At 41.7% G+C, this 26,254-nt stretch overlaps 2 protein-coding genes across 3 annotated transcripts in view; one reads left to right on the top strand and one right to left on the bottom strand.

Moving 5' to 3' along the window:
* The window catches only part of LOC126389773 (myosin-10), a 667,776-nt gene that overhangs the window by 409,593 nt on the left and 231,929 nt on the right, over nt 1-26,254 (bottom strand). The window lies entirely within an intron of this gene.
* The window catches only part of pkn1a (protein kinase N1a), a 67,709-nt gene that overhangs the window by 18,193 nt on the left and 23,262 nt on the right, over nt 1-26,254 (top strand). The window contains exons 1-4 of one of the 2 annotated variants that reach the window (XM_050043648.1): nt 21,656-21,791; nt 22,594-22,788; nt 25,291-25,396; nt 25,778-25,926. In XM_050043648.1, coding sequence (XP_049899605.1) covers nt 21,750-21,791; nt 22,594-22,788; nt 25,291-25,396; nt 25,778-25,926 — 492 coding nt within the window. In that variant the 5' untranslated portion in view covers nt 21,656-21,749. Of the gene's footprint in view, nt 1-21,655; nt 21,792-22,593; nt 22,789-25,290; nt 25,397-25,777; nt 25,927-26,254 lie in introns of those variants that run through there. The other variant, XM_050043649.1, reaches the window with a different exon arrangement.

Raw genomic sequence — 26,254 nt, 5'->3', positions numbered from 1 at the left:
TCTGATCTACATTATACCGGGTAGATGATTTTGGTGCTCATTAAACTCACCTCAATATAATGTTTTGTACATAGTATATAAAGATGCATATATAGCCTGTGGTTTTGTAAATAAAGTTTTCAGATTTAGAATTTTATTTAACTTTCAGACACATTTTTAACGTACATGAGTATAATCCTAATTAGAACCATATACATCAAACACAAGGTTTAACACTACAATTTGTCAAAAAACCAAATTTTATTGGGCATTCACTCTTATGACCACCCATGGGTCCCGGGGACTGACGACATTGAAAACTTATCAACATCACTGCGTGTACATAGGCTATTATTTGTCTGGGGTCTATGTTCGCAGCGTGTAGGGTTGCAATGGTATGAGGTTTTCATGGTACAATAATCGTCTCAGAAAATAGCGCAGTTTCACAGTATTACAGAATTGACATTATTATCAGACAGAGTGACCCTTAAAGGAATGAAAATGGAAGGGTTATTGTTGGATGAACAAACATTTTACTACTATAATTGAAACTTGAAACAATTTTGTTAATGAAAATATGTGTAAAAAGTCTCCCCTTAGAAAATAACTAAATAGAGTGTGCCAAGGCTGACGTCAAAACCCGGAAGTTTAGCATTGCGCTGGTTCCCGGAAGAGAAAGTGAATGTGATTTTTGCATTGCGTTTTGGATTATGTCAGAAAATACGCTCTGTGGCTAACACAAGTTTATGATACTTACAGGTTTTGGTCAGCGAGATAGTCTTCACATATGTACACCTTTCATACGGCATTTGAAGCTTAAAAGCTAACGTTAGGCTTTAACGGACTACATGACTACTCCACGGTCGCATGATTCTTGACGTCACTGCCACTAATCTTTCAACTGATTTCGGCCGCTTTATTTTAAAAACATTGTATAATGGGGAAATCGGACTGTTTAAGCTAAATAAGAAGCTGTAATGGTGGACTGCCAGCACTCTCACCTGTTTGGGGGTGATGACGTTTACTGCCCCCGACAGGGTTTGTAGTCGTATTGAGCAACTTGTTAGCAACCGCCTTTTTTATGACACGTAAAAGCTTCAAAATTCACAAGTAGGGTATTTACTGACGTGTTTTATGTCATAGAACAAAACCTGAAACTCGCTTAAGCTTTTGTTAACCACAGACCTTATTTGAGGCATTTTAACAAAATCCCATTCAAAAAACGTATTGACTTTTAGACGAGAGAACCGGAAGTGCTAAAAGCGCTAACGGAGTTCGGGGTTTACTGGCACACTCTATTAGGGGGGAGATTAAATGTCCAGTTGCAATTTTTTTTTTTTTTTCAATATTGTAGATAAGCAAATGTACACGGATTGATGACAGTCAACTTTTATATCACGGTATACCTCGAAACTGGTATATTGCTGCAACCCAAAACTCAATACTCAGTACTTTAGTATTGGTTTATTTATTGCAGGTCATATCATCATAGCAATGTTCAACAATGTTTTCGCATATCGCATGTTTTCCTGATCTCCTGCAGCTCTGTTGAGTATTGGGATAATATGTATATATATTGTGATATATCACTAGTATTATTACCGTTACCTTTTTACAACTGCAAATTATGTCCCTAAAGGAAAACTTGGTCAACATCTGTTTTATCTAATAAGGTAAAGTTTTCAGTTTGTTTGTCTCACTTCATTTTTATTACAGCAAAATGTATCTGGTGGACTAAAAAAGCAATTTGTTTTGTGATTCTAGTAGGCTACCAAAAGTTTACTTACAAATTACAAACAAAATATTGCAATACTGTGCTGTATTGAGCTTTTACCCCAGCCCGAGTTTTTACTTTGGCTGTAGACTTTTTGCCTAATTGATCGAAACGATGGCTACTTCCTGCCATTCCCAGACTGTCACTGCTTGCTCCACAGATATCATACAGAGCACTGTAGGCACTAAAGAAGGAAGATCAATTATAAAGACAGCATGTGACAGTGTACAAGAAATGTTCCTCTGCCCACAGGAACTACTGCGAGCTATAGACAAGGCACAAAATCCTCTGAAGATATACATCAGACGATGTATATCAGGACAGCTTGTCACATGATTTGCACTCAGTGCTCGTTGGGAAGTGGTGTTAGACCCTGTGTGTCTGGCAATCAGACAGCTTAGACTGTTAATCTCTTAAAGCTAAACCCACCGCTTCACTGCCAGCACTCCAGCTCCTTAGACACACCATTACACACATGCGCCGACATTTACTTCCTTGTGCCATCTAAACACGTTTGATCCATTTCAACTGCTGAATTGAAGAAATGGTGCAAATTTAACCCCCCGTGTTCAGCTAAATATCCAACACAAATGCCTTGTGCATGCTGCTGTTGAACTAAACTGTGAACCCCGTAGCCTCCCTCTTTTCCTCCTTCCTCCTCCTCTCCGTGTTCCTCACGTCCTCCCTCTGCCTCGTTCCCTCCCTGGCCATCACACACACCTCTGCTTTCCAACACATACACAGAGTGACTTGCTTTTGCCTTAGGAGATGCAGGATGTCTGGAGGCATAGGTCATAAGTGTATTTTTTAAAAGGCAACACTGTTTGTGATAATGAATTGCAAGATTCATTTTTAGAAAGATGATTCAAGTCTCCAAGAATGCTCAAAAACAAATCAAAAAGAAAACTCTTGAATTGGACATTGATTTTGGGGAAGCTGATTTACTGTGCAGCCCTGTATTGTGTGCGTGTTCGACCAGTTTACAGCAGTAGCTCTCTGCCAAATGTGCTCTCAATGAACTCTTCCCTACCCATGAACACAAGCTCCGTCTCTCATCCTCCTCCTTCCCCTCATGTGTCTGATGTCTGTGTGTTTGGCAGTGAGTCTGGCCTCCCTGCAGGCTCTCACATGCTCTTTTATCCATCAGTCCCCTCTGGCACAGTGGGGCGACCACCCTCCCTCTCTCCTCCACCTGCTTCTTTATCACTTTTTTGGCTGACCGTCTCTCTTACACGCCTCTCTGTGTCTCCCCCTTCCTCTCCTCCCTCCTGTTTCTCTCTTTTCTCTGGCTGCCTCGGCCTTTGTCTGTCTCGTGGGGAAGGGTGGTGTCTGTCTCTCCTCTCCTCTTCCCCGCAGTCTCATCCCTCCCTCTGGTAGCAGAGAACGAGATGAAAAGGAGGAGTGTCAGCGAGGGAAACTGAGGTGCCGTGAAACTAAATGGGCAAAATTTCCCTCCCAAAGGCAGTTTTAGTATTATCAATGGAAGGAGCAGAGAGAGAGCCGTGTAGAGGAACTGAGTTTTGTATTCAGCTGGGTTTGAATGTGATCAGTTTGCAGTGAAACTGTCTGGAGCTAGATTATCATGTCATGCAATACTTTGTTAAACAGCCCAATAAATACATGTGTTGATAGAATGGTTTACGTTTTAATAAAATGATTTTCTAAAACACAGAGCTGAAACAAAAAGATGAGAGATGATAAACAATAATAAAAAATAGTCTGCAGCTATTTTGATAACCAGTTATTTGTTTAAGTCATTTGTCAGGGAAAAAAACAAACATTGGCTGATTGTAAGCTTTTTAAATGTGAAGATTTGCTGATTTCCTCTCTCATTTGAAGGTAAATTGATATTTTTGGGTGATGAAGATGTCACCTTGGGGTTTTACTATTCTCTGACATGTCATAGACAAAATAATTCATTGGTATTACCAAGAAAATAATCAACTGAAGAACTGATATTGAAAATAATCATTAGATTTTTTTCTCAGCTGTTTTGCTGTGAAGTAAACTCACAAATTTGTATGTTAATATCGACAAACTTGGACAGGCGGAGGACACTTACTCTGGCTCTGACTAAGGGTGAGAGGGTGTTTCCCCTTTGGTCGCAGGGAAATGTAACCAACAGGAAACCATGTGGGTAGATAGGACCCTCAGGGGATCAATCACAGGGAGCACCAACAGCTGATCCAGAGGCTTCGCCTGAACGGGGACACTCTGTTGTCAAGTGTTGGGTCTAATTACAGTTGGTAAAACATTACAAAGTGGTTGAGGTGACACTTTGTTCAGATATGTCTTGCAGCTTGCCAAGGGTGTTGTCAAAAGTGAGCTTATGTTAGCTTCACAGAAACCTGTATGCCAGTGCTTGTTGTCATCGTCACCAACAAAGGTCCTCTCAGTTCATCTGATCAGACAATGGGGGGAAAATGCCAATGAAGCCAGGTGCTTTTCCTACTCAGGGTTGAATTTTTCAAAGTGCTCCTGCAAAAATGCAAGGTGCATAAAAGCAGTAAAATGCAAGGTGCAGAATGCTTCACTCTCATTGAAAAAGCCACTCCAGGTTGCTAAACACACTCTGTCTGATCTGGGCCTCAGTCCTGTTACTAAGACACATACTTCCCTGAAGATATGAGGTTTTCCCTCCGACAGCTTCCTGCTTTAAATAGGCTCAGCCTCATCCATGTGGTATTTACCATAATACAAATCAGTGGAGATGGATTAGGTGGAGACATGCTGTAGGGAGTGCAGTGAAACAAGTTATAGCCCTGTGGCTTTATCGCTTTACTGCCTCTCCACGTCTCTCCCTGCTCTTGGTTTACCTTTCCCTTCATCCCTCCCTCTCTCCTCCCCGTCTTTCCTGCCAGGTTGGCTGTTGTCACCACTCAGGCGTCTCAGGAATGCCTCCAGATGTTTTCTTTATATGACTCAGCCACACATGCGCACGCACACATACACACATACACACACACACACACACAGTCTCTCGGACACATTTCCTTTCTTGTGCACACAGACAATGTCAAGCAGACATTGTTTTGACTTCAGGTGGAAGTCTGTTCAACCTTTGCACTCGGATCCCTTCGCAGTGAACAGATCCAGGAACAGCTCATGTCTCGTTCTGTTCTCATGCTCCTCACAAGGAGCGACAAACCTAAACTGACATCAGATCCGTGCTTCACAGGGAATCAGCCATGCAGACCCATTTCTATCTCTTTACTTTAGAGTTAACACACACACACACACACACACACACACACAGAAGTAAAATACAGTGATATCAGCGTAGTTTGTGCAGCTCTGCTGGCCTGTCTTTTCATGAAGTTCATCTAGGCAGATACCCCAGACCTGTCAGAGTAATTACACTGACATCTCTACTTGCACATAGACAGTCATGTAGTCTAGTAACATACATACAGTGCATCCAGACTTCTCACACAAACAAGTACAGCACCAAAGGGCCTGATTATCCTGTGCTACTGTATTCATCTCTAATGTGATGTATGTGTTTCATCCTGACTAGCACTTTGTTATCGCTTTGTCATTGAACTAACTTCTGCTTTTCAACCACTGAACCATAAACTCTACAAGACTACTGATTATCACACTCTCTATCTGCATGCTGTGAGCCTGTGCATCAGCAGAGTACAGAGGCTGACGTGGTGCTGCGAAGACTTGGTAGTTTCGCTTCCTGATTCAAAGATATAAATACTCAGTGTGTTTTTTTTTTTTATTTCTGACCCAAAATCAAAAACATAAGCAATAATTTTAGATGATTTCATTCTTAGAAAAGTTACTGAATCAGACTACATGCAAATAATAAACCCACCTGAAGACAGGCACATGCAAACTGTGAACTGTTGTTTTAAGGCTTTTTTTTTTTTTTTTTTTCCCAATGCCCCACGTCGGTGATAGTGGTAGCCAGAGGCATGTGTTTTTGGGTTGTCTTTCCGTCCATCTGTTCATCTGTCTGTTCAATTTTTTGTGAATCCAATATCTCAAGAATGCCTTGAAGGAATTTCTTCATTTTGGCACAAACGTCCCCCTTGGACTCAACGAAGGCAACACATGCAAAAAATGGGTGTAGGAAAACCTAAATCAGACTATGAATTGGAAATTGATTGTCCAATCATTACAAAATTTGCAGGGTATGAACGATGAACCACATGTGTTAGATTATTTTGTAAATGGTCATTAGGGGGGCACCACCAGTTCCAAACAAGTGCAACGGCCTTTTGCGAAATTTGGCCATAATCAGTGAGTGTTTGTTCAAACATCACCAGACTCGGTGGAACTCTTTAACTAAGCCATTAAAGCACGTCCCCAAATGTTTCTGCAATTGACCCATAGGAAGCGAAAGTGTTTCCAAAGACTAGCATGGCCTGGTAGAGATTTAAACATAAAAGAACGAGCATTTGTGTGATTGTCATAAAACCCGGTGTTTGTCTTTAATGCAGGTTTCCCAAATAGAGTGTGTCAGGGCTGACGTCAAAACCCGGAAGTTTAGCATTGCGCTGGTTCCCAGAAGAGAAAGTGAATGTGATTTTTGCATTGTGTTTTGGATTATGTCAGAAAATAAGCTCTGTGGCTAACACAAGTTTATGATACTTACAGGTTTTGTTCAGCGAGATAATCTTCACATATGAACACCTTTCATACCGCATTTGAAGCTTAAATGCGATTGCCAGAAGTAAAAAGCTAACGTTAGGCTTTAACGGACTACATGACTACTCCACGGTCGCATGACTCTTGACATCACCGCCACTAATCTTTCAACTGATTTCGGCCGCTTTATTTTAAAAACATTGCATAATGGGGAAATCGGACAGTTTAAGCTAAATAAGAAGCTGTAATGGCGGACTGCCAGCACTCTCGCCTGTTTGGGGGTGATGACGTTTACTGCCCCCGACAGGGTTTGTAGTCGTATTGAGCAACTTGTTAGCAACCGCCTTTTTTACGACACGTAAAAGCTTCAAAATTCACAAGTAGGGTATTTACTGACGTGTTTTATGTCGTAGAACAAAACCTGAAACTTGCTTAAGCTTTTGTTAACCACAGACCTTATTTGAGGCATTTTACCAAAATCCCATTCAAAAAACGTATTGACTTTTAGACGAGAGAACCGGAAGTGCTAAAAGCACTAACGGAGTTCCGGGTTTACTGGCACACTCAATTGTCAGAGGTCTTTATCCTATCCAGCTTGAACCCCGGAATTGCCGCTTGCTGCTGTATTTCTAGTTTTTGTTTTGTTTTGTTTTTTCGCTTATCTGTGGTTACTGCAGTATGGACATTTAAGATTGATAACTCTTGTTCATTTGAAAGTTGAATGCACTTATTAATTCATTTTGGGGCAAATGAATGTAATGTGTTACTTGCATGAGTGAACGTATAAATGTGTCGTCCTCCTGGCTACTTCCCTGTGTTTATCTGTAAGTGAACAACACAGTGTGATTTGCTTAGATAACACACACACACACACACACACACACACACACACACACACACACATACACATACACGCACCAAACTGGATTATCTGAGTTTAGCAGCATATAACAGGTAGCCTGCAGCGAGACTGTGACAGAATGCTGTAATTTAAATATTGCTGAGACATAATCTAACTTTTGGCGTTGCTTTTCTATGATCTGAGTAGAGCTGCAAATAGAGATGAAACAATATATAACAATTGCATGCCACGATTATTGTGACCAAATATAACATGGTTATCAGTATTATAACGGGACTGTTAAAATGATACACACACTGAAATCATTTCATACGTACGTACTACCTTTTTCTCACCCTCTTGGCTGCACACTCAACTTCTCAACATGGTAATTAAACATGGTTTTGATGATAACTGCATTTTGAAAAGGTAATACTAACCGTTGAGAATTTCGCCATGGTTTTTCATGAAACTTAGAACTATTTCATCTCTGACTAATCAGATATTTCTATTTTTTCCACAAAAATAAATACTAAACCTTGGTTTGAAATTCTTCTGATGGTCTATAAAACCTAAGCAACTAAAAATACTATAAATGGGATAAATTGTATTGTTGGGTACCTCAACAATTATAAACTCCAGTATCAATGTTTGACTGAAACTAGCGTCTGCTTTTCTTTCCATTGTGCTGTTCTGGAGTTCTGGCGCTCACAGAGGTGAATGTTAAGAGCCAGTGTTGTGAGAGGAAGCAGGGAGTTTTTGAGAAACTGCATGCTTACTTTATCTCCTCTGAATTTATAGATGTTCAAAAAAATGTAGCCATGTCAAAAAGCCAAATATTCCACTCGAGGCTGGAGTGTGTTTACATTCCCACCTGGATTCATTTCAAACTGACTGAAAAGGTTGCATCTGTGTTGTCTCTGCCGGGCAGAATCAGGCAGTTTTTTTGGGAGCTCCTCCCGCAGCATGTTGTGTACCAGCCGGAGGTTGATGGACAGCGGTAGGGGCATCCTCCCTGACTCAGCAGGGCAGGGATTGGACAATGATTGATAGGTGTCTGGACCGCTCACTAAGCACGTCTGGAGCACACAGTGATTGACAGATGGCCTGCCGAGCTGAGGGTCCTCCCCCTGCTGATGAGGAAGATGAATGCCTGTGTGTGTTTGTTCTCCAGAGAATAGAGCAGTAGAGTAGCTGTTTGTTCCTTTCCTTTGCTTCCTTTTCTCTGTATTCCAGGGAAGGTTCAGTGGTTATGGATATGGAGCCACTTCACCCTGCACAGACTGTTTACATTCCCACGTGAGGATGTTTGTCATTTAAACATCTGCCCCTGTCCATCGAGGTCTCTTTATGATCGATTCATCCTTTGCTCTTCCTCTTTAAATATGTTCAGGCTCCCAGGGTTTGACAGAGTCCCAGAGCCCATGGGTAATGTCTTCTAATGCTTTGTTTTGTCCAACCACCAGACCTCAATCCAAAGATATTAACTTTACTGTGATAGACCACAAACAAAGGAAGTACTTTTGTTTTCTTGAAAAATGGAAGAAGAAAAAAAAAGATCAAAATACCTGTTTTAATGAGCCAATTAACTCATCTAGTTGTCTGTCTGTTGCACAATTGACTGCTGTGTCAACTTGTGTCTGTTACGGATACTATGCAGTAGAGCCAGGTCGATAAAGCAGCTAATATTAGTTTGTATGCAGTCAGTGTTGGCATTCAAGGCTGTAGATAACGACATAGAAATAATGCCAAATTTATGTTTTAGGTAGAGCATGAAAATTCACTCTTTACCCTGGAAACAAAGAAGGTGCTTTCACACCTATTTGTTTTGGTTCAATCAAACTCAAGTTTGTTTGCCCCCTAAGTGCGGTTTGTTTGGGCAGGTGTGAACACAGCAATCGCACTAAGATGCGCACCAAAACAACTAAACCGAGACCTTCTTGAAGAGGGGGTCTCGGTCTGGTTACAAACGAACTCTTGTGCGGTTCGTTTGTGGTGAGAACGTGATCCAACCTCAACCAAACTAACTGCAGTCACATTACACATTGTTTGGATCAAACAATCATGAGCACTTCACAGTCATTGAGGATTATTAATGTGCACCTCCTCCTGTACTGCCTTAATATGCACATTGGGCGCATCCAATGCATCAGAACCTTGTTTTCTAGTTGGAGCTGCGCCTAGTTTTCAAACTGTATGGTTTGCCTAAAATGAACAATGACAGCAATATAGTACACAATGACCAGTGCTAAAATCAACCTGCATAGTTGTCCCTCCATTGTGACATTAGAAAGTGTCGCATTCACTTTGCAAGTGTACTCTTCTTCAACGTTTTGTTTACTACCTGGATTTGACCCGCATGGAAATTCTGCCCAATCAAGAGCAGCAAGGCATTTGATCTGGTCCACCTGTAAATGCTGCCATGAGAACATGAACCAACTCTAGGCAATTATGCAGTTTTGTAACAAAATCAGTCCCTGATTCGGACCAAAGCGAGACAACTCTAGGTCTGAAAGCACCCTTAGTGACTAATGGGAACAATAGTTTTTGAAACTGGTCCACTATTGAGTGAGACCTCTGCAGCCAGCAGCTGCAACACAGGCTGCAATGTAACCACTGAGGGCATTTGTGTATGTCTATGTACATCCACTAAAAGGGCTTGTATTTGCCACAGACAGGCTGATGGTGTCTGACAACATTATGGAAAGGATCCCTACGGAGAAAAACCTTTTTTGTGAAAGAGTAAGATCCTTTTTGTTTAAGCAGAAACAGCATGAAATACCCATTGCCAAAGCCCAACAGACTCCATGTAGAAAACAGGAATTTAAGCATTTATTTTAGTGTGTGTGAATTAGGGGTTTATTTCACCACAACAGATGGTGGATGTTCGAACAGGAAGGAGGAATGATGAGTGTGGTTTACGATGATAAAATTACTTACCTGCAATTTCAGGGCTGTTTCTGGTTAAACAAAAAGGATCTTACCATATAAAAAAAGACCTAGCTTTGTAGGGATCATGTCCATGAGTTGTAAGACACTTCTAATAATTATCTGAGCCTGTCGTTTGCAAAAACAAGCACCTTTAGTTAATGTAAATTGACAGTGTGCACACGCACTAGGTGGTTACATTGCAGCCTGTTTCGCAGATGTCGGCAGCAGCCCTTTCTTCCAAATCTTGACCAATTTCAAAATTGTTCCCATTAGTCACTTAGACACAAAAACAAGGGGAAAACGGTCCAGGTTGAAAAATATTGGAGTTACCCTTTGAAGGGCAATCAGCAACTTTGAGTTGCACATTTGATTGCTGTTGATGAAAATATAAAGTTTGATAATGATTGGGCCCAGATGAGGGTCAGGATCATAGGAGACAGATAGATGTTAAAAATGTTTCTGGGTTTGTTAGAGAGTTTGTGAAGCTAGTCTTGACATCTAGTGTGTACCTAGCAGGTACCTATAGTCAATAATATGAAGCCCTTTACATGCTTTAGAACAAAGCATATTGTGCTATAACCTTGTAGGACTTGTTGAGTGTAGTCAATTGAACTGACGTTTTACAAATCTGACTCTCACAGGCAGCACATACCGAACTTGTTTTGCACCTGTTGCTACACACTCCACCTAATGAGTTTCTGTAATGGCTCTGTTTGTGTGTGTTGCAGCCTGTGAGCAATAATCCAGGTGAGCATCAAGCTCTTCGCCACACATTTGCATAACAAAACAGCTTCCTGACGTGCAGCTCAACACGTCAGGAGAGAGAGGGAAATAGATGAGGGAAGAGATTTTGAAAGAAAGCCACACAGGACCTTCGTGTGTGTCATTATGGGATCACACCAATGTCATGTTTCCCACCTTCAATAAGAGTCAGATCCTCAGAAAAGCAGCAATTTCAGCACGTCTCAGCTGTTGTCTGCTGTCAGTTCGCTGTGTCCAGTTCGTGCTGCATCATCAATTGAAGCACATCAAATGAAACGACATGATTGGACACAGCTGGTGTGTGTTGCACTTTAGCTTCATTTTTATTTGCTTGTGTGAGATGAACGAGTTTGGCAATCATGGATGTCGTGTCACTAAATATTTGGATGCAGTTCAAAGAATAAGGTTTCCTCCACATCTGCCAAGCTGTCAGGCTTGTACAGAACTGCATCGAAGAAGTGAAGTGGCCATTAGGTGGTGAAAACAATGGCTGTCAGGTTGAGCCAAGTTTATGAATAGCATGCTATTAAAATGAAGGATCCAGCTACCACAATAGAGGCAGGGGACATTGTTAAATTGGGAATTTTCTGCCAAAAGTGCCAGTTTAGGGTGGGGGTGGTGGCACTAAAGATTGAAGATGGTGGTTATTGTGTAAGGAAGTAGGGAGGGGAGATAGAGAGGAGAAAAGGCTGGAGTCAATGGTCTCTTTTTATTTCTCTTTTATGTATCCTCTTGTCTCCTCTCTCCTCCATCCTCCTGCCTGTGATCGAGAAATCGATCTCGGCTAACCATCTTGAACGAAGTCTTTCAATTCCAAAAAGGCAGAGGAGAGAGGAGTCTTGCTGTAGGAGCTATGAGCAAGGATGGATTGTTTGTGGAGTCTTTTGGCACCTGTGACATATAAAAGAGGTGTGACAGATGATGCAGCTGTACCACGTGTCATTTTTAATTGACATCGCTTTAAAATGACATCTCCAAAGAACGGATATTTCATTTTGTTAAATACCTGTTGCCTCAACACTTTACTCCTTTGTCTCTTCCTTGCCTCCTCTGCTCGCATCTCAGGTGATGGGAACAAGACACGAGGAAAGTAGGCGAGGAAAGAAATCGAGGATGTCCAAACTAAGAAATGAGAGGGTTGGGAGGTAGGAAGATTGATGTAGGGAGACCTGGAGGTGGTTAACATGGCCAAAGGGGTTAAAAAACAAACACTGCCCGTTCTTCACTCATTTTCATGAGTGTCTTTGTGTATGTGGGTGTGTTTGGAAAGGGTCTGGTCACCTTGTCACAGTTTTAGTTGTGGCCGAGTCTTTCTTCCATTGTTTTCTATTTCTGCCTTCGCCTTCTTCTGGTAAAGTATATTGACTGGAGCTGAATCTGACGATTAAAGCCACCCTGTTTACTGCTATGTTTGGCTTCTTCCCTGCCTTTTTGGAGCATTATGTCCATGACACATTATGGCCAACAACTGTGAATTAACAGAATAGGGTGACACTAACAGCAGAATGTGAATCACACCCCCTGTGTAGACACAAGTGGAGATATCACCGTCAACAGAATTCAACATGTTTCCTTCCATAGGGCAAAAGGATGGATGGTCGTCCAACTCGTCATATAATGGGCAAGTTATAGAGCATTGGCACATCGTCACCCAATAAAAACACCATGTCCTACATTGACGACATTGTCCTCGTCATGATGCATTAGTGGTTACACTACAAAAGTTGTGGTCGAATGAGTCCCAGACCACCTCAGAAAGTCGTTTGAGTGATCAGATCACAAGGTGTCTTGGTGGTCATTTACACTTGTATTTAGCACTGTCCGCTTGTCATAGAATCACCAAGACACATGTTAATACCAGGTATAGACGGGGCCTTTGAGTTTTGGGTTGTTGATTTAGATAAAACAAGCAATTTGAATACATCTCTTTGGGCTTTTGGAAGTTAATAAGAGCATTTTTCCATTAAATTGAAAAACAGTGCAGATTATAATTGATAATGACAATACTTATAAGTTGCAGTCCTTATATCATACGTTAATGTCATTTTGTTTTGTTTTAGAAAATTACATTTGCTGGTGCTTATGTGAAAAGTATAGTATAGTAGAACAGTGTACATGTATGTACACCTTAAGACTGACTGCAGAAACACTGAAAAATGCTCTTTTGTTACTATAAATATGAAAAGGATTCATTTAGTGACCAGGGTTCTCTTATTCATAAGCCATTCTGATGAACACTTGACTGGCACAGTTGTTGCACATTGTAGTTGCAGTGCGGTTGCTGTTCTCTGCCCCATTTCTCTCTCTGTCTTTCTCTGTCTGCTTATTTGTCTGCTTCAACCCTGTGACCCTCTCAGCTGTGCCTCATCCGTCTCTCTCCTCCCTCTCTTCCTGTCCCCATGCTGCTCTCTCTTTGTTTGCCTCGGCCTTCTTTCTCTCTCTTTCAGCCTCTCGCTAACCACTTCTCTCTCCGTCTTTTTTCATGAGTGTGACTGGACAAACTGGCTTTTGCTCCTGCTGCCAGAGTAGGTTTTTTTCCCAATCTCTGTTGCACATGGTCCAGTTGCTGATTTGTATATGAGTATTACTGAGTGGCTGGCAATAGACCTGTCCTTAAAAATAATGTTTTCTTAATTGAGCAGTCTATGTTTTGAATACTTTTCCTTTAAGGTCATGGTATTTCCCCAGCACCTACAGGCCTGTGTTAAACCAGTCTTTCCTTTGGAAGGAAAAAGTAAATGTTTTATTTTTATTTCCCTCTTCCTTCTTTTCCACTGTCCCTGTCTTATTTCGCCTTGCTCCTTCTCTCTGCCTCCCTGCTATGCAGTCAGTCAGTTTGACACACTGTGTGTGTGTGTGTGTGTGTGTGTGTGTGTGTGTGTGTGTGTGTGTGCTTGTAATAAAAAGCTGATAGCTTCAGCAGTCTCAGCTATTTTGGAGTATTATAGGACTATTTTTAAACTTTGATTATTCTATGGAATACTATAGTGAAATGGACAGTATTATGATGATAATTTGTAGGGGACACTGGAGTTAAATGGACTTTATATTTGTTATGTATTCTGAGTTTGGAAACGTCAGGAGGTTGTCTTTATTTGTTTGTTTGTGTGTGTGTGTGTGTGTGTGTGTGTGTGCGTGTGTGTGTGTGTGTGTGCTTTATTCATAGACTGTGTAAAATAATGGACCTAGCTACTGTGACGTCACCCATTGGTTTGAGGACTTGTGTTTATATGCCTTGAGTTTGCCATTTTGGCTCTCACCACCTTAGATTTTTGGAGCCAGAAGTTGCCATATTTGGATGTGAGGGTGGATATAACCCCAATGCTAGTTGCTAGCTTTGTTAGCATGGTGAATAATGCTAATGCTAACTTTTGCTTGCAAAAAACAGGCTTAGAACCATTAAGACAATGTTCTTGCCAGAAAAACTGAATATCAGACTCCTTGGAGTGTCTTTTAGTACAACCAAACACTGAACAAGACTTTTTTAGAGGCACCCACCTGTCACTCAAAGCATCCACACCCTTAGTTATGCATTTTTTTCTTTAAGCTGTAATAACATTTAAACTGGTGAGTTGTAAACATGTTTATATCTGCTGTTAAGTTGGCCATTTTAACATGGAGTTCTATTATAGATTTTAATAGTAACTTGATACTGGACCCCAAGATGGTGCCTGTTCATTCCAATCGAGGTGCTCACCTGGCACATACGGCAAAAATGTTTTCTAGCTTCCAGGTTTACTTTCTATATGCAGCCCACTGAATATGTCCAGCAGTGTTTCTCCCGCTGGCTCCGCCCATGAGTTCCTGCTCGGCTCATAGATTTAAAATTGTGATGATGTCATTGTTATTTAAATCACTTTTTTCAGCTCAAGGAAAGTTTTACAAATATAAAACCTCCATGGATCAAAAACTTAGAATAGAAATATTTGTATTTTACCTTGTTTGCCTTTTTCTTTTTTTTCTTTTTTTTGCTGCAATACCACGAGCGGCCACTGGAAAAATTTAGCTTCAAGGCTCTGCAGCTTTCCTGGAAGACTGGGTTTTACAGGGATTGGCTCTACTTTGGAGCCATCCTCGAATAGCCATTGGAGGGACTGCTGGTTTCAGCACTTCAGTTTGGCTTTATTTTTCAGCTCTGAAAGTTGCTGCTTGGTTTTAGTTTAGTTTTGTCTGTTCTGTAATTTTGTGTGTTATGATGTAAATTGTAATGGTTGCATTGTCACCATGTGAAATCTGTTTTGTGGACCTCAGGAAGAACAGCTGCTGCAGTGCTGTAGGTAATAGGGCTCCTAATAGATTAAACTAAACTACAGTACATGCAGTTTTTGTACATGACACAAGTATGCGCATATGTTTTCCAAAGCCCCAATGGCTTTTGTCGCCACAGCCTGTTCAGCCAGGCAGGAGGAACGTGGTCCAGATTTTCACACCATATATTTAGTCAGCTAGCTATGTTGTCTGTTTCTGACATGCATGTCTTAATGATAGGTTGAAGTTAAAGGGGAACTCCACTGATTTTACACATCAAAGTCTGTATATAGGTCATGGGTAGCACTCTATGCCTATGTGGAAAAAAAAGTTGTATAATGCCTTTTCTCTGATGTCAGATAAATTGTGTCAATTGATGTCACTCAAGTCAGCGCCAGTTGGAGCTGAAGAAAATAATAAAAAAAATAAAAATAAAAAAAATCTGGGGGTGTAGTTAGAGAGAAGTGAGCTTACCAGACCTCTGTAGCTGCTCCTCATCTCTGCTTGAAGGTAGCAGCTCTACATCTGCCATTGCCAAAATAACACACCTGAATCACTGACTGAACTGTCGGCAGTCAAGTGGCATTGTGGGTAATGTGGGCTGTGCCAAGTTTTGACAAGGAAGAATAATGCTTGGAATAACAAAAAGACGACATCTCCGGGTCTGCTGCATCGATTTTGCTTTCTGAGGCCGACAGTGTTACACAAGTCCAGTGCCAAATCAATGCAATTCTCTTTTTAAATAAGCCAAAATGGAACATTTATTTCAAAGGCAACAAAATATGAACGCACTGACAGTTTGAACGTGATGATGGGAGAATATTTCCAATGAAAGTGGTCATTTTAGAAGGTCATCAGACAAGTGGGAACACATCAATACTCCTCATCTGTTGATGGAAACAGTCATGTACCCATCCTGTCTCCTTGTTGAGTACAAAGAGGAAATTGCCAATACCATCTCTGATTTCATGATTACTTGTTGCTGTGAAAAAAGCTTTTCTTTCTTCTTCCTCCTCTATTTCTATCTGTGAATTTGAGCACAGCCAGAGCTTGTCTGTACTTCCTTTTCTCAAGCGTCCAGTCACAGTTACAATGACATTTTCACCTAGTGTCATATTCACAGGGATTTTGGAGGGAGTGTACTGCAGCCGTGAGAGTACACAGATCACACCCTCTATAATAACAGTCAGAAATGGGCTGAGCTCTGTGGCCTTATTCCCTGAGAGACATGTCCTCATGTTTCACTGGAAAGCGAGAGGGGTTTTGTGTGTGTGTGTGTGTGTGTGTGTGTGTCTGTGTCTGTGTGTGTGTCTGTGTCTGTGTCTGTGTGTGCATTCATTAAAAGTGAATATCTGTCCTCCTATTTTTGTCCATGTCATGTACGCTTGCACAACCACGCCTTTCCATGACCTCGGTGTGGACGCTTTCTCTGTCCTGAGTGGTCATTATCACTCAGTAGGAAAAATCCAGAGATTGTCCTCACAGTGGAGGACATGCTTATACACACACCCACGCACACACAAAATTGCACTTTACCCATGCTCTGTCTTGTCCCTCTCCGTCCAGCCCTAGGCTCCTCTACGCTGCTCACACAGTCTGATTGAATTAGCCTCGCTTGGCGCCGTTATCTACAGAATTAGCTCATCATTACTTCCCTGGATGCCGCTGCAGAATGTTCCTCCCTGGGCCAGTACACTAACAAGCTGCATGGGATGAGTCATTCATGCCCGTTAGCTGTTGCCATTTTTTTGTAGTGTTACACCGGGTCAACAACTAAAAGATGAATGTTGTAATTGTGTCAGCTTTCTCCTCTTTAACGGCTGAAAAGGTGTCAGTCTGAGAGACGTGTGTCTTTGTGTGACAGGTCTGTCATGACTCATCTGGTGTTGCTTTCTCTGCTACATACATATGTGCGTCAGTACACATCTCGTCAACATCTGCTGCTGTTAACGCGTCTTTAACACATGTCGTGTTGGAAGTGACAAGAGACACGCTCGCACCGACTGAACAAATGACACATCCTGAAGGATGAGTGTGACTGGACAATTGGCTGCTTTATTTGGACCAGAGATTTTGTTCTTTTCTGGTTTAATTGCTGTGCAGCAGCGGATACTGAGAATATGTTTATATGACTCACTGGAGAGATGCATAGACTGATAGACTACACCCATGTTGAAGTCAGAGTCAGGGTTGATCGTAGCTACTGATAGATTTCTCTGTAAAAGCGTGATTTCTCTTAAAAGGGATGTCAAGGAGTTTTCATATAAATGTGTTAAAAGTGTATTCCTCTTTTTGAAGGAAGAACACTGCCATTGTTGCCAAATAGCCCAATCAGAGCCTCAAACCTGTCCAGTCATTATAAGAGTTGGGTAAAGGGGTAAAACAACCAAAAAGAGACACAAAATGACCATAAGGAGAAACAAAACAGTAAAATCTGTGTTCCAGTCCTATGTAGGAGAGGTGGTAGGGCTTTTTTCATGTCTGTGCTCGGGGGCCCATCATCTTAAAATCCGCCCATGTTCAGCTGTGTTTGCGGCTCTGTGATGCTATACGTAGGCAGGCACAGTGTTGCTTTGAGCTAAATGCTAATGTCACCATGCTAACATGCTCACCATGGCAATGCTAATGATGTTGCCAAGCGGGTTTAATGTTTAACATGCACACCATGATAGTTTAGTTTGTTAGCATGTTAATATTAGCAAATGAGCACTTAACAGCTGAGGCTGATGGTGGCGCAAGATGCAAAGTGAGAACATCACCAAAGTGATTGCAATTCATTCTTAGGGGAACATGAATGTCTGCACCACATTTAATGGCAGTCCATCCAAAAGTTGTCGGGACATTTCAGCCTGAAATGAAATGTTGGTCGGACATTTCCATCCCTCAAGACATGCTGCTAACATTAAAAAGGTAGCCCAAATGATCACAAGACGCCCAAAATAAGTTTAACCTGCCCAATCAAATGAAAAACCCAGCTGTGCTGAAAACCACCCAATCTGGTACCACTGAACACTTTCAGTTCTTACTTTGTGAGGAGTTACTTTGCATCTCTGCTTAAAGTCAGATTGATGATGTAGATGAGAGGGCATGAGAGGAGCTGAAGAACTCTCAACCTCTCTCCAGTTCAGTTACACAATCGGTTCACCACTTGACACACAGTCACTTGGCAGTGAGGCTACAGTTCAGCAGAAACACAGCAATCCACAGTCTTCCTGAAACACTCTGATCTCTTTTAAACAACAGCAGTTACTCCCTCTGTGACCGATGCTGTAAATGTAAGCAAACATTTCATCAGTGTTTCCTACAGGGACTGGTGCGGATCACCTGTACGTACACTTTACACAGGGAGGTGGTGGTGATGGATTAACTGTGTCATGTCAAAGTGACTTCTTGAGGGTGGTGCTGCACAGTTGTGTGAAGTTATTTTTTATCATTATTGTATTAATAATTTGAGAGTTTTGTTGGAATCCTTAGTGTGTGTCAACATGTGAATGTTTTCATTCAGCTATAGATTAATTGTCATGATTTTCCACACGGTCCAGGAATATTTTGAGTCTATGAATAATGATGACGACTTCCTCAGTTATTTAGAGTATTTAGTAAATGAGGCTGAGCTTTGAATTCAAATTCTAAATATCATATTTATTTATTGTATCATACTGTACCTGTTAACTTTATAATAAGTCATTATTGCAGGTTTCACCACAGGTAGTAAACTATGATTTTACATAGTTAGTTGTAAGCTCTAATGTAGAGTGACGTCTGCCGTGGACTTAGTGTATTGATATGTGCTTCCTCATAGTCGGTAAATTACGAGAGTCTGCTCACTCTGGCTGGCTCGGTCTATCTTTTCAGATTACAGGAAGTTAAACTCCCCTCTTCATCGGCTTCACCTCTGTTTCATTATCTAGACTTACACAGATTTACTGAGTAGTCAGGAGAGACATGAGTCAATGTTATTTGGAAAGGTGGACAAACTACAGAATGACCACAAAATTATGACAAGAAAACAGAGTAATGATTCCGACTAATTCGGACTATTTTCCCAAAACTCAAGAGTTGATGGTGTTCTTACTGTAAAGGCAAAAACACCCCTGATTAAGAATGTGTTGAAATTAGCACTTCAGACTCCCTGTCTTGGGTCAGCGCTAGTGATGTCACTGACCACTGATGGATCCATGGAAGTCTGTGTTTACAAAACCATCCCAAAGCCTAGAAAAACTATTTTTATGTGCATGATGTCACTTATTACTTAGTTTGTACAATGCAGAAGCGAACCAGGAAGTGGGAACATTTGTTTTGGCTTATGTGCTGGGTGAGCAATTTTCAATAAAGGACTTTGGCATGCAGTTTTTCTAATGCATCCATGTTCGGGCCACCATCACGGCGAGCTGCCAGCACACCTTATCAGCCTGTATTAATTTGTAGCTGTAGCACAGAGCAAGCTGTTAACCTCTTCCTGCCTGCAAGTTCCTCGTCTCTCTCTCTTATGATTGTGCGACATGTGAATAATAAAATATACTGTGTGGGGAAAAAATGTAGCCCCTACACACTGTGATGTTTTGGCTGTTACAGATCAGATGCTCATGATCTTGAGAAAAAAACACTATGAAATCTTTGGTTCTCAACCCCAATTTTTTTTGGATCATACTGTGAATCATGTCCATGGACAGCCAAAAGATTGTGTGTGTCAAAAATAATGATGGTTTCTTTATTTTTTGACCAAAATCTAACACAACCCACATACAGACCAACCAATAATAATCCATCATAAAATGAGGCAGAATGAGATGGCCCATAATTCTGAGTGCCATTTTGGAATAAAGGCTAAAAATAAATCAGTGTTTCCAGTGCAGCAGCCAATTTTCAAAATATAAGAGTGGCACAGATTTATCATTAAAATTGATGCTCTGTCTTTGTTTTCTATCTATATCATATCATTACAAATCACCACAAGTTGGCAACCAGTATTTCATCATACCCATCTGCCATAATGTGACATGCAGTACACTAGAGCTGTAATTAGTCAATGCATCGATTAGTCAATTGACAGAGGATTGATTGGCAACTATTTTGATCATCGAAAAATTGTGATAGCGATATTCTGGTTTCATGCTTCTTAAATGTAAAATAAATGTGATTTTTTTCTTTGTCATACACAATATTAAACTGAATAGCTTTGGATTTTTTGACTGCTGGTCTCATAGAATGTACAATGTGAAGACATCACCTTGAGCACGGGGAAATTACTCAGGGCACGTTTCACTTTTTTGGGACATTTTATTGACAGTTAATCAAGAAAATAATTGGCAGTTTAATCAATAATGAAAATAATCACTAGGTGGAGCCCTTCTAGCCTGGCATCGACAGACCATTTCGCAAATGTGGGTTAGTCTGGAACTTCCAAGTTCATTTTCAGTTTCAAGGGGCGCTATCAATGGCCATGGATCAAAATGCCTCTTGACACAATTAGATAGACCTACAACCAATCAGACCAACCAATGATGTTGCGCTAAGCTACGGACAATTGTAAACAGACTACAGTGTGTTTTTATGTCAATATGTCTGTGAACAAGTGCTGCTGTTTTTGCCATCAGAATTTGAGAAAGTTCCGCATCATCTGGTTTTGGAAAACAGTGCTCCTCTTTACTGAGCTAGTTTTATGCTCACTGTAGTGTCCCTCGTGTCACAAGACAAACATACTGTATTTTGCATGTCAAACTCGCCCCATATTAGATAAACATTGGTACTTGGCAGGAGGCAGGACAGGTTGGCTGGAAATTTGATTAAAAGGAAGGATGACTAAACACATCTGCCAGGACAAACACCCAATACACCTGTTAGATCACTGTTACTGTGCAGTGTAAATAGACCTTATACTGTATGCTCATTTTCCAATTTGTTGGATGATGTTGGAGGCTAGCTCTAATGCGCTAACTCCACCCACCCCTTTTTCAGATGGGGCTGTCTCTGTGTCCCATAGTCTTTCTATAAGCGAAGGGGAATCACCACTGTGGTTTGTAGATGTGGAGCCCAAAGGAAACGAGGTTTAGCAGGCAGTCGAAATGCATCCCAGTCTTACTCTCTGGCTTTGATCCAATACTTAGAAAACGCATCCTTCCCTTGTTTCCGCCCTCAAGATCATATCACAGACCCAAGTGAGAGCAAAAAAAAAAAAAAGGTGTCACAAATTCACTTCAAGCCAGATCTGATTAATCGGTGTGCCATACAGCAGCTGGGGAACGCCACAGTCTGATTGCCACAGATCCAGGAGTGATTTAGTAAACCTTTGAGAGTGAGGATGTGCTCCTGATGTATACAGATTCTGTCCCTCTGTTCTCTGTGTCTCACTCTCCACTGACAGCAGCAAATTCGCAGAGGAAACAGGAAAGGCCTGAGCAGCTTGGTGTTGGGACGGATATCCTCTTTCGGAGGCGTTCCCCCTCCTCCCTCACTTAACTCTCCCTCTCTTTATCTCTTTTTATCGTTTTTCTCCCCCAAACCCATTTCACTCTCGGTGTGGCATTAGCTGTTTGGCTGAGCTCAGGAGCGTACCTCAGCATTCTGTCCGTCGGTAGTGTTTTTTTCGGAGGGGTCATCGTATCTTTGTGAACTATGTGTTGGCATGGTGACGAGGAGGATGAGGACAGCTCGGAGGTGAAGTGTTGTTGGCTTGTTTGTTTGATTTGTGTGTTCCTGTAATAGTGGGTGAGTGGCTGTGATTTCTAGTGATTAACGTTCTCGGTCCTGCTGTGTTCCTGATTGTGTGTTGGACTTGTTGAGTCTCCAGATCACAGCTAGAAGTGCTTTTTTGAGACAGGAAGTGAGGAGAAACTTGTGGAGCCCAATTATTTAATGGTACATAAGTGTGTTTGCCATGTAAGTGGAGATATTAGTGGCATTCTCTCTGAGTGGAGAAGGGCCGGTGCATGAGAAAAGGCTGAAAGAGGACAATGGACAGCACAGGTCATGGGACAGATTTGTAATTCACTTTGATGTTTGTGTATAGCCTTGAGTTTAAGCCCATTTGGCAGGCAGACTATCTTGAAAATGGTATTTCTAATGGTATTCCTGAACTTCAGTAACCCTAAAGCTCTTCTTGTAAGCAGGTTGAACATTGGAGATTGGTTTTGAAATATTATAAACACTGGCTGAACAAGATTTTTGTCATTCCTCACTGATCTCCTGCTTCCTTTTCTGGCATTTTCATTTTTAACCAACTTTGCCCTTTTCCCCTCATCACCGCCATCTCCCCCTCTTTATCTCTTTCCACCCATTACGGCCTTATCCTGCTCACCATCTCTTCCTCTTCTGTCTGCCTCACTCTCAACACCTCCTCTTACAGGCTGACTGTGTTGTAAAAATGAAGCCATGTATTTTCATGGCAAAGATTTTTATGTTGTTCACAATTGCCTAACTTGTTTGTTGTTGTTCTCTCTCTCTCTTTTCACCCGTCCAGAGTGACCCGGGTGGGCTGTCGGTCCTGGAGCAGCTCGGCCTGGACCAGAACACGGATTTCTCTGACTCCAGTGTGCAGCAGCTGCTAGACGAGCAGCGTGAAAGGATCCGCAGGGAGATTCGTAAAGAGCTGAAAATCAAGGAGGGGGCTGAGAACCTACGCAGGGCGACGACTGACAAGAGGAACGCACAGCAGGTCAGCTACAGTCAGCCTCAGATCCTCCCGAAGCCTTCAGCCACCAGGACCTGTTAGGAGTCCAAAAATCTACTGTGTTTTTGCTTGTCATAACGGTCAAATGTGGAAAAGAGCTTTTAAACAAGTTTACACCTGATAATGGATGATCTGACAGAGCAAAGAGAAAGTCACAGATCTGGCCAAAGGACACTTTACAAGGATACTTGAAATGAGAATTCATCCTCCATTGACCAAACATCACTAACAAGGCAGGAATGAAATGATATGTTCATGGAAGCGCTCTGATTTTTAAGTTGAAAAGTTTAATTATACATCAGTGCAACCGTGGGAAACCAGTTCACTGACTGGACCTTAGGTGACTCAGTCACATACCAGTTCACAGGAACTGGGTAGATGTCCTGGTATGTGAAGTTGTTATCCTGTTTGTCTTAACAGAGAGTTGAGACTGTCTGAAGGATCTGGCACTTTTTTTAAATCTTCATGTGACTAGTGTTATGATCTGTATTTACTCAGCAGAAGGCTCACTGAGCACACATTTCCACAGTGTGAGGCAGGGCAGGAACGCCACACAGGCTCGCACATTTACTTTTACTGTCGGAGCTGCAGTGGAACTGAGTACAGCCGCACCAGCTCTCTCTGTTGCTAGAAGTGAGCATTAACACTCGAGCAGCTGGAGAGGTATACTTTGCTCACAAGTAATTTTAGTTATTAAATGGAGGAATGAGTCTTTGAAGCAAAATAGTTTAATAGTGTGCACATAAAACCCCCCGCAAAACAAAACAAAGGAAAGAAGCACCACTGTGGCATCAAAACCCAACTCTATTAAAACATCTTTTTATGCTATGGGCAAGTTACTGTACACCTTATATTATTTTATAGGCTTTAATATATACTTTTTTTTTTTACATTCAGGGTTTTCCCTGCCTATCTAAGACAAAGGCGGGCCGCCTGGGTGATTTTGGCTGCCTTGGTTAAAGTGTGTGTGTGTGCATGGGGGGGGTGTTCAGATGTAGCGTCTTTTGCACACACAAACCCATTACTTTCAATGTAGACGCTTGTCATGCGCGCTCACAACCCAAAGCGACGCTGTAGCAGCGCGCATTCGGTGCGACGCACTTTTTTTTTTCGTCCAGCGCACAGCTCCATGGACCTGCTTCTCCCTCCGGTGTTGTGTCAGATCTCACTTCCCCCTCGTTCTGTGTCTCTCCTACTGTTTCCCACGGAGCTCTGCCCCATTTGAAAGGCGAAGGAAGCCCGTATGTGGAAAGACGTCGCCTCCGAGATGTAGAATGTGTATTATAGAAGAGAAACACACATTTCAGGACGGCTGGCTTGTGTCATCAGAACAGACATGTCCTGTGATTTTCAGCCTCCTTTCATATTTAATAGAGGGGGGACAATACCTGACAGTAATATTCTCAGCTGTCAGGATGTGCCTGCTGTAAAGGGTAAATATAATCATAGAAGGCTGAAAATCACAGGACATGTCTGTTCTGATTATACAAGTCTGCAGTGTAAAGCTCAAGCATGTGGGGGCCTCCTTTCATATTTAATAGAGGGGGTGGGGGCACATCTAAAAGTACAGCTGTCAAGATGCCCCCTGCCACAGGCCTTTGCCATCTTGGTCTCAGGGCAAACCCTGACATTATTTTCAACCTAACACGTATGTATCCCAAGATGTATTTCTATTTTTTGGTGGGATGAACTTTGAGTGAAAAGGAACATGAATGAGACCAAAGCCATTTACTTTGCTACCCACACGTCTCCCTCAATGTTAGTAATCAAACTGGTAAAATTTAGGTCAGAGCTGCACCTCTCTAAAGTGTGCAACTTTTGGTCATGTTGTTGTGAGTAAAACCACTGTCCACACTTAAGAGGACAAGGTTGTATAAATACAGATAATGTATAACACATTCAGACAAAAAAAACCCATCTAGACATGATAAAATTGTTACACAATGTGGCTAGAAAAGTTTGTGGTAATTACTTCTGTTTGCTTTTGTGTAAAGTAGGTTAGTGAAATGAGGAAGTCTAGACTGAGTCTCACCTCCAGGTCATTTTAAGACTGAGGGCCGTCATAAAATAGACTCCTTTTTCCGGTCTCAGTTTGCACAGGTGGCACCTTGAAGTGTAGCCAATTATTGATCTAAGATTGTAGGTGTTTTGTACAAATACAAACGTAAAGCATATGTACATGGGTAACCTGCCTAGAATGCTCTTGTACATAAAAATATATCAGAGCTGCATCCTGCACATTGTAAAGACCATCACACAAGATTGTAGGACGCACAGTGATGAGCCCTGTAGCCTGATTTTGAAATATGTCTCAAAGCAGCATGATAAAGTGGGTCAAGTCTTGCCAAAGTAGCTGGAAAAACAATCTGTAAATGGTATCAAGCTTCTCATGACATACTTGTGTGTGTTGCTGATGTTTATGTCCATGCATTGTCCAAAGTTTCATAACCAGAAATAATGTTCTGCTGTATTTGCTCTTCCCTTCAGGTGGACAACCAGTTGCGTTCTTCTAACCGCAAGCTGGACAATCTACATGCTCAGCTGCAAGAACTGGACGCTCACATCGTGGTAAAGGGAGGAGAGGAAAATAAAGGTATGCATGTGAAAAGCTGTCACCCTTTTTGTCAAACAACATTTTGTTTCTCTGTCTCTGATATAACCAAGAATGTTTCACATCAGTGAGCAGGACTGCTTTGTGGCAGGATTTTTGCATCAGATTTTAAAATACCTTCTGTTTTTAGGTATTAAATCCACTGGATATTGTTAGTTTATCAATATTTGGCATAGGAAAAACTGTTCCAGTCAGATTCATGTGTGTCCATCATGGCAGCGAGACTAATCCGAAAGTCACAACACATATTATTTGACATTACGTGAAATTCCCCCGAGAGTATTTTGATTTTAGAGCGCACCATGTGAACCCTCATCTTGTTCCTTTTATATCATCTCCAACCTTTTCCCCTTCCCTCTGCAGATGAGTGTCCTCAGTCTCCTGGGTCGGAGAGTCGTACGTCAGCCCATAAGGAGCGCATTGCTGCCCTGGAGAGGCAGCTTAATATTGAGCTCAAAGTCAAGCAGGGAGTTGAAAACATGATCCCCATCTACGCCAATGGATCCACCAAGGTACAGGACATTAACTTATTCCATTCAAACAGTCACACACCGGAACAGAACAATGCGTGGGGCAGATAGCACTGACAACACACAAGAGTAAAGAAGTGTATTAACACAGACACACATGCACATAATAAATACGGGGCAATGTAAAGAGCATTCTGTCAGGTATAGCACAGATTATACCCCTCCCCCAGCCGGCTGATAACCCACAGTGTACGTCCATAACCTTGCAACCTGCTGACTCAGATGATAATCTCTAAATGTGTAGGACCTGTGACACACAAAACCCCTTCCCATTATGCACTCACCTCATCACTTGATTACTTCCAAAATC

The sequence above is a fragment of the Epinephelus moara genome, chromosome 5 (assembly GCF_006386435.1).
Source record: "Epinephelus moara isolate mb chromosome 5, YSFRI_EMoa_1.0, whole genome shotgun sequence".
NCBI lineage: Eukaryota > Metazoa > Chordata > Actinopteri > Perciformes > Serranidae > Epinephelus > Epinephelus moara.
This window is presented reverse-complemented; position numbering and strand designations above follow the sequence as displayed.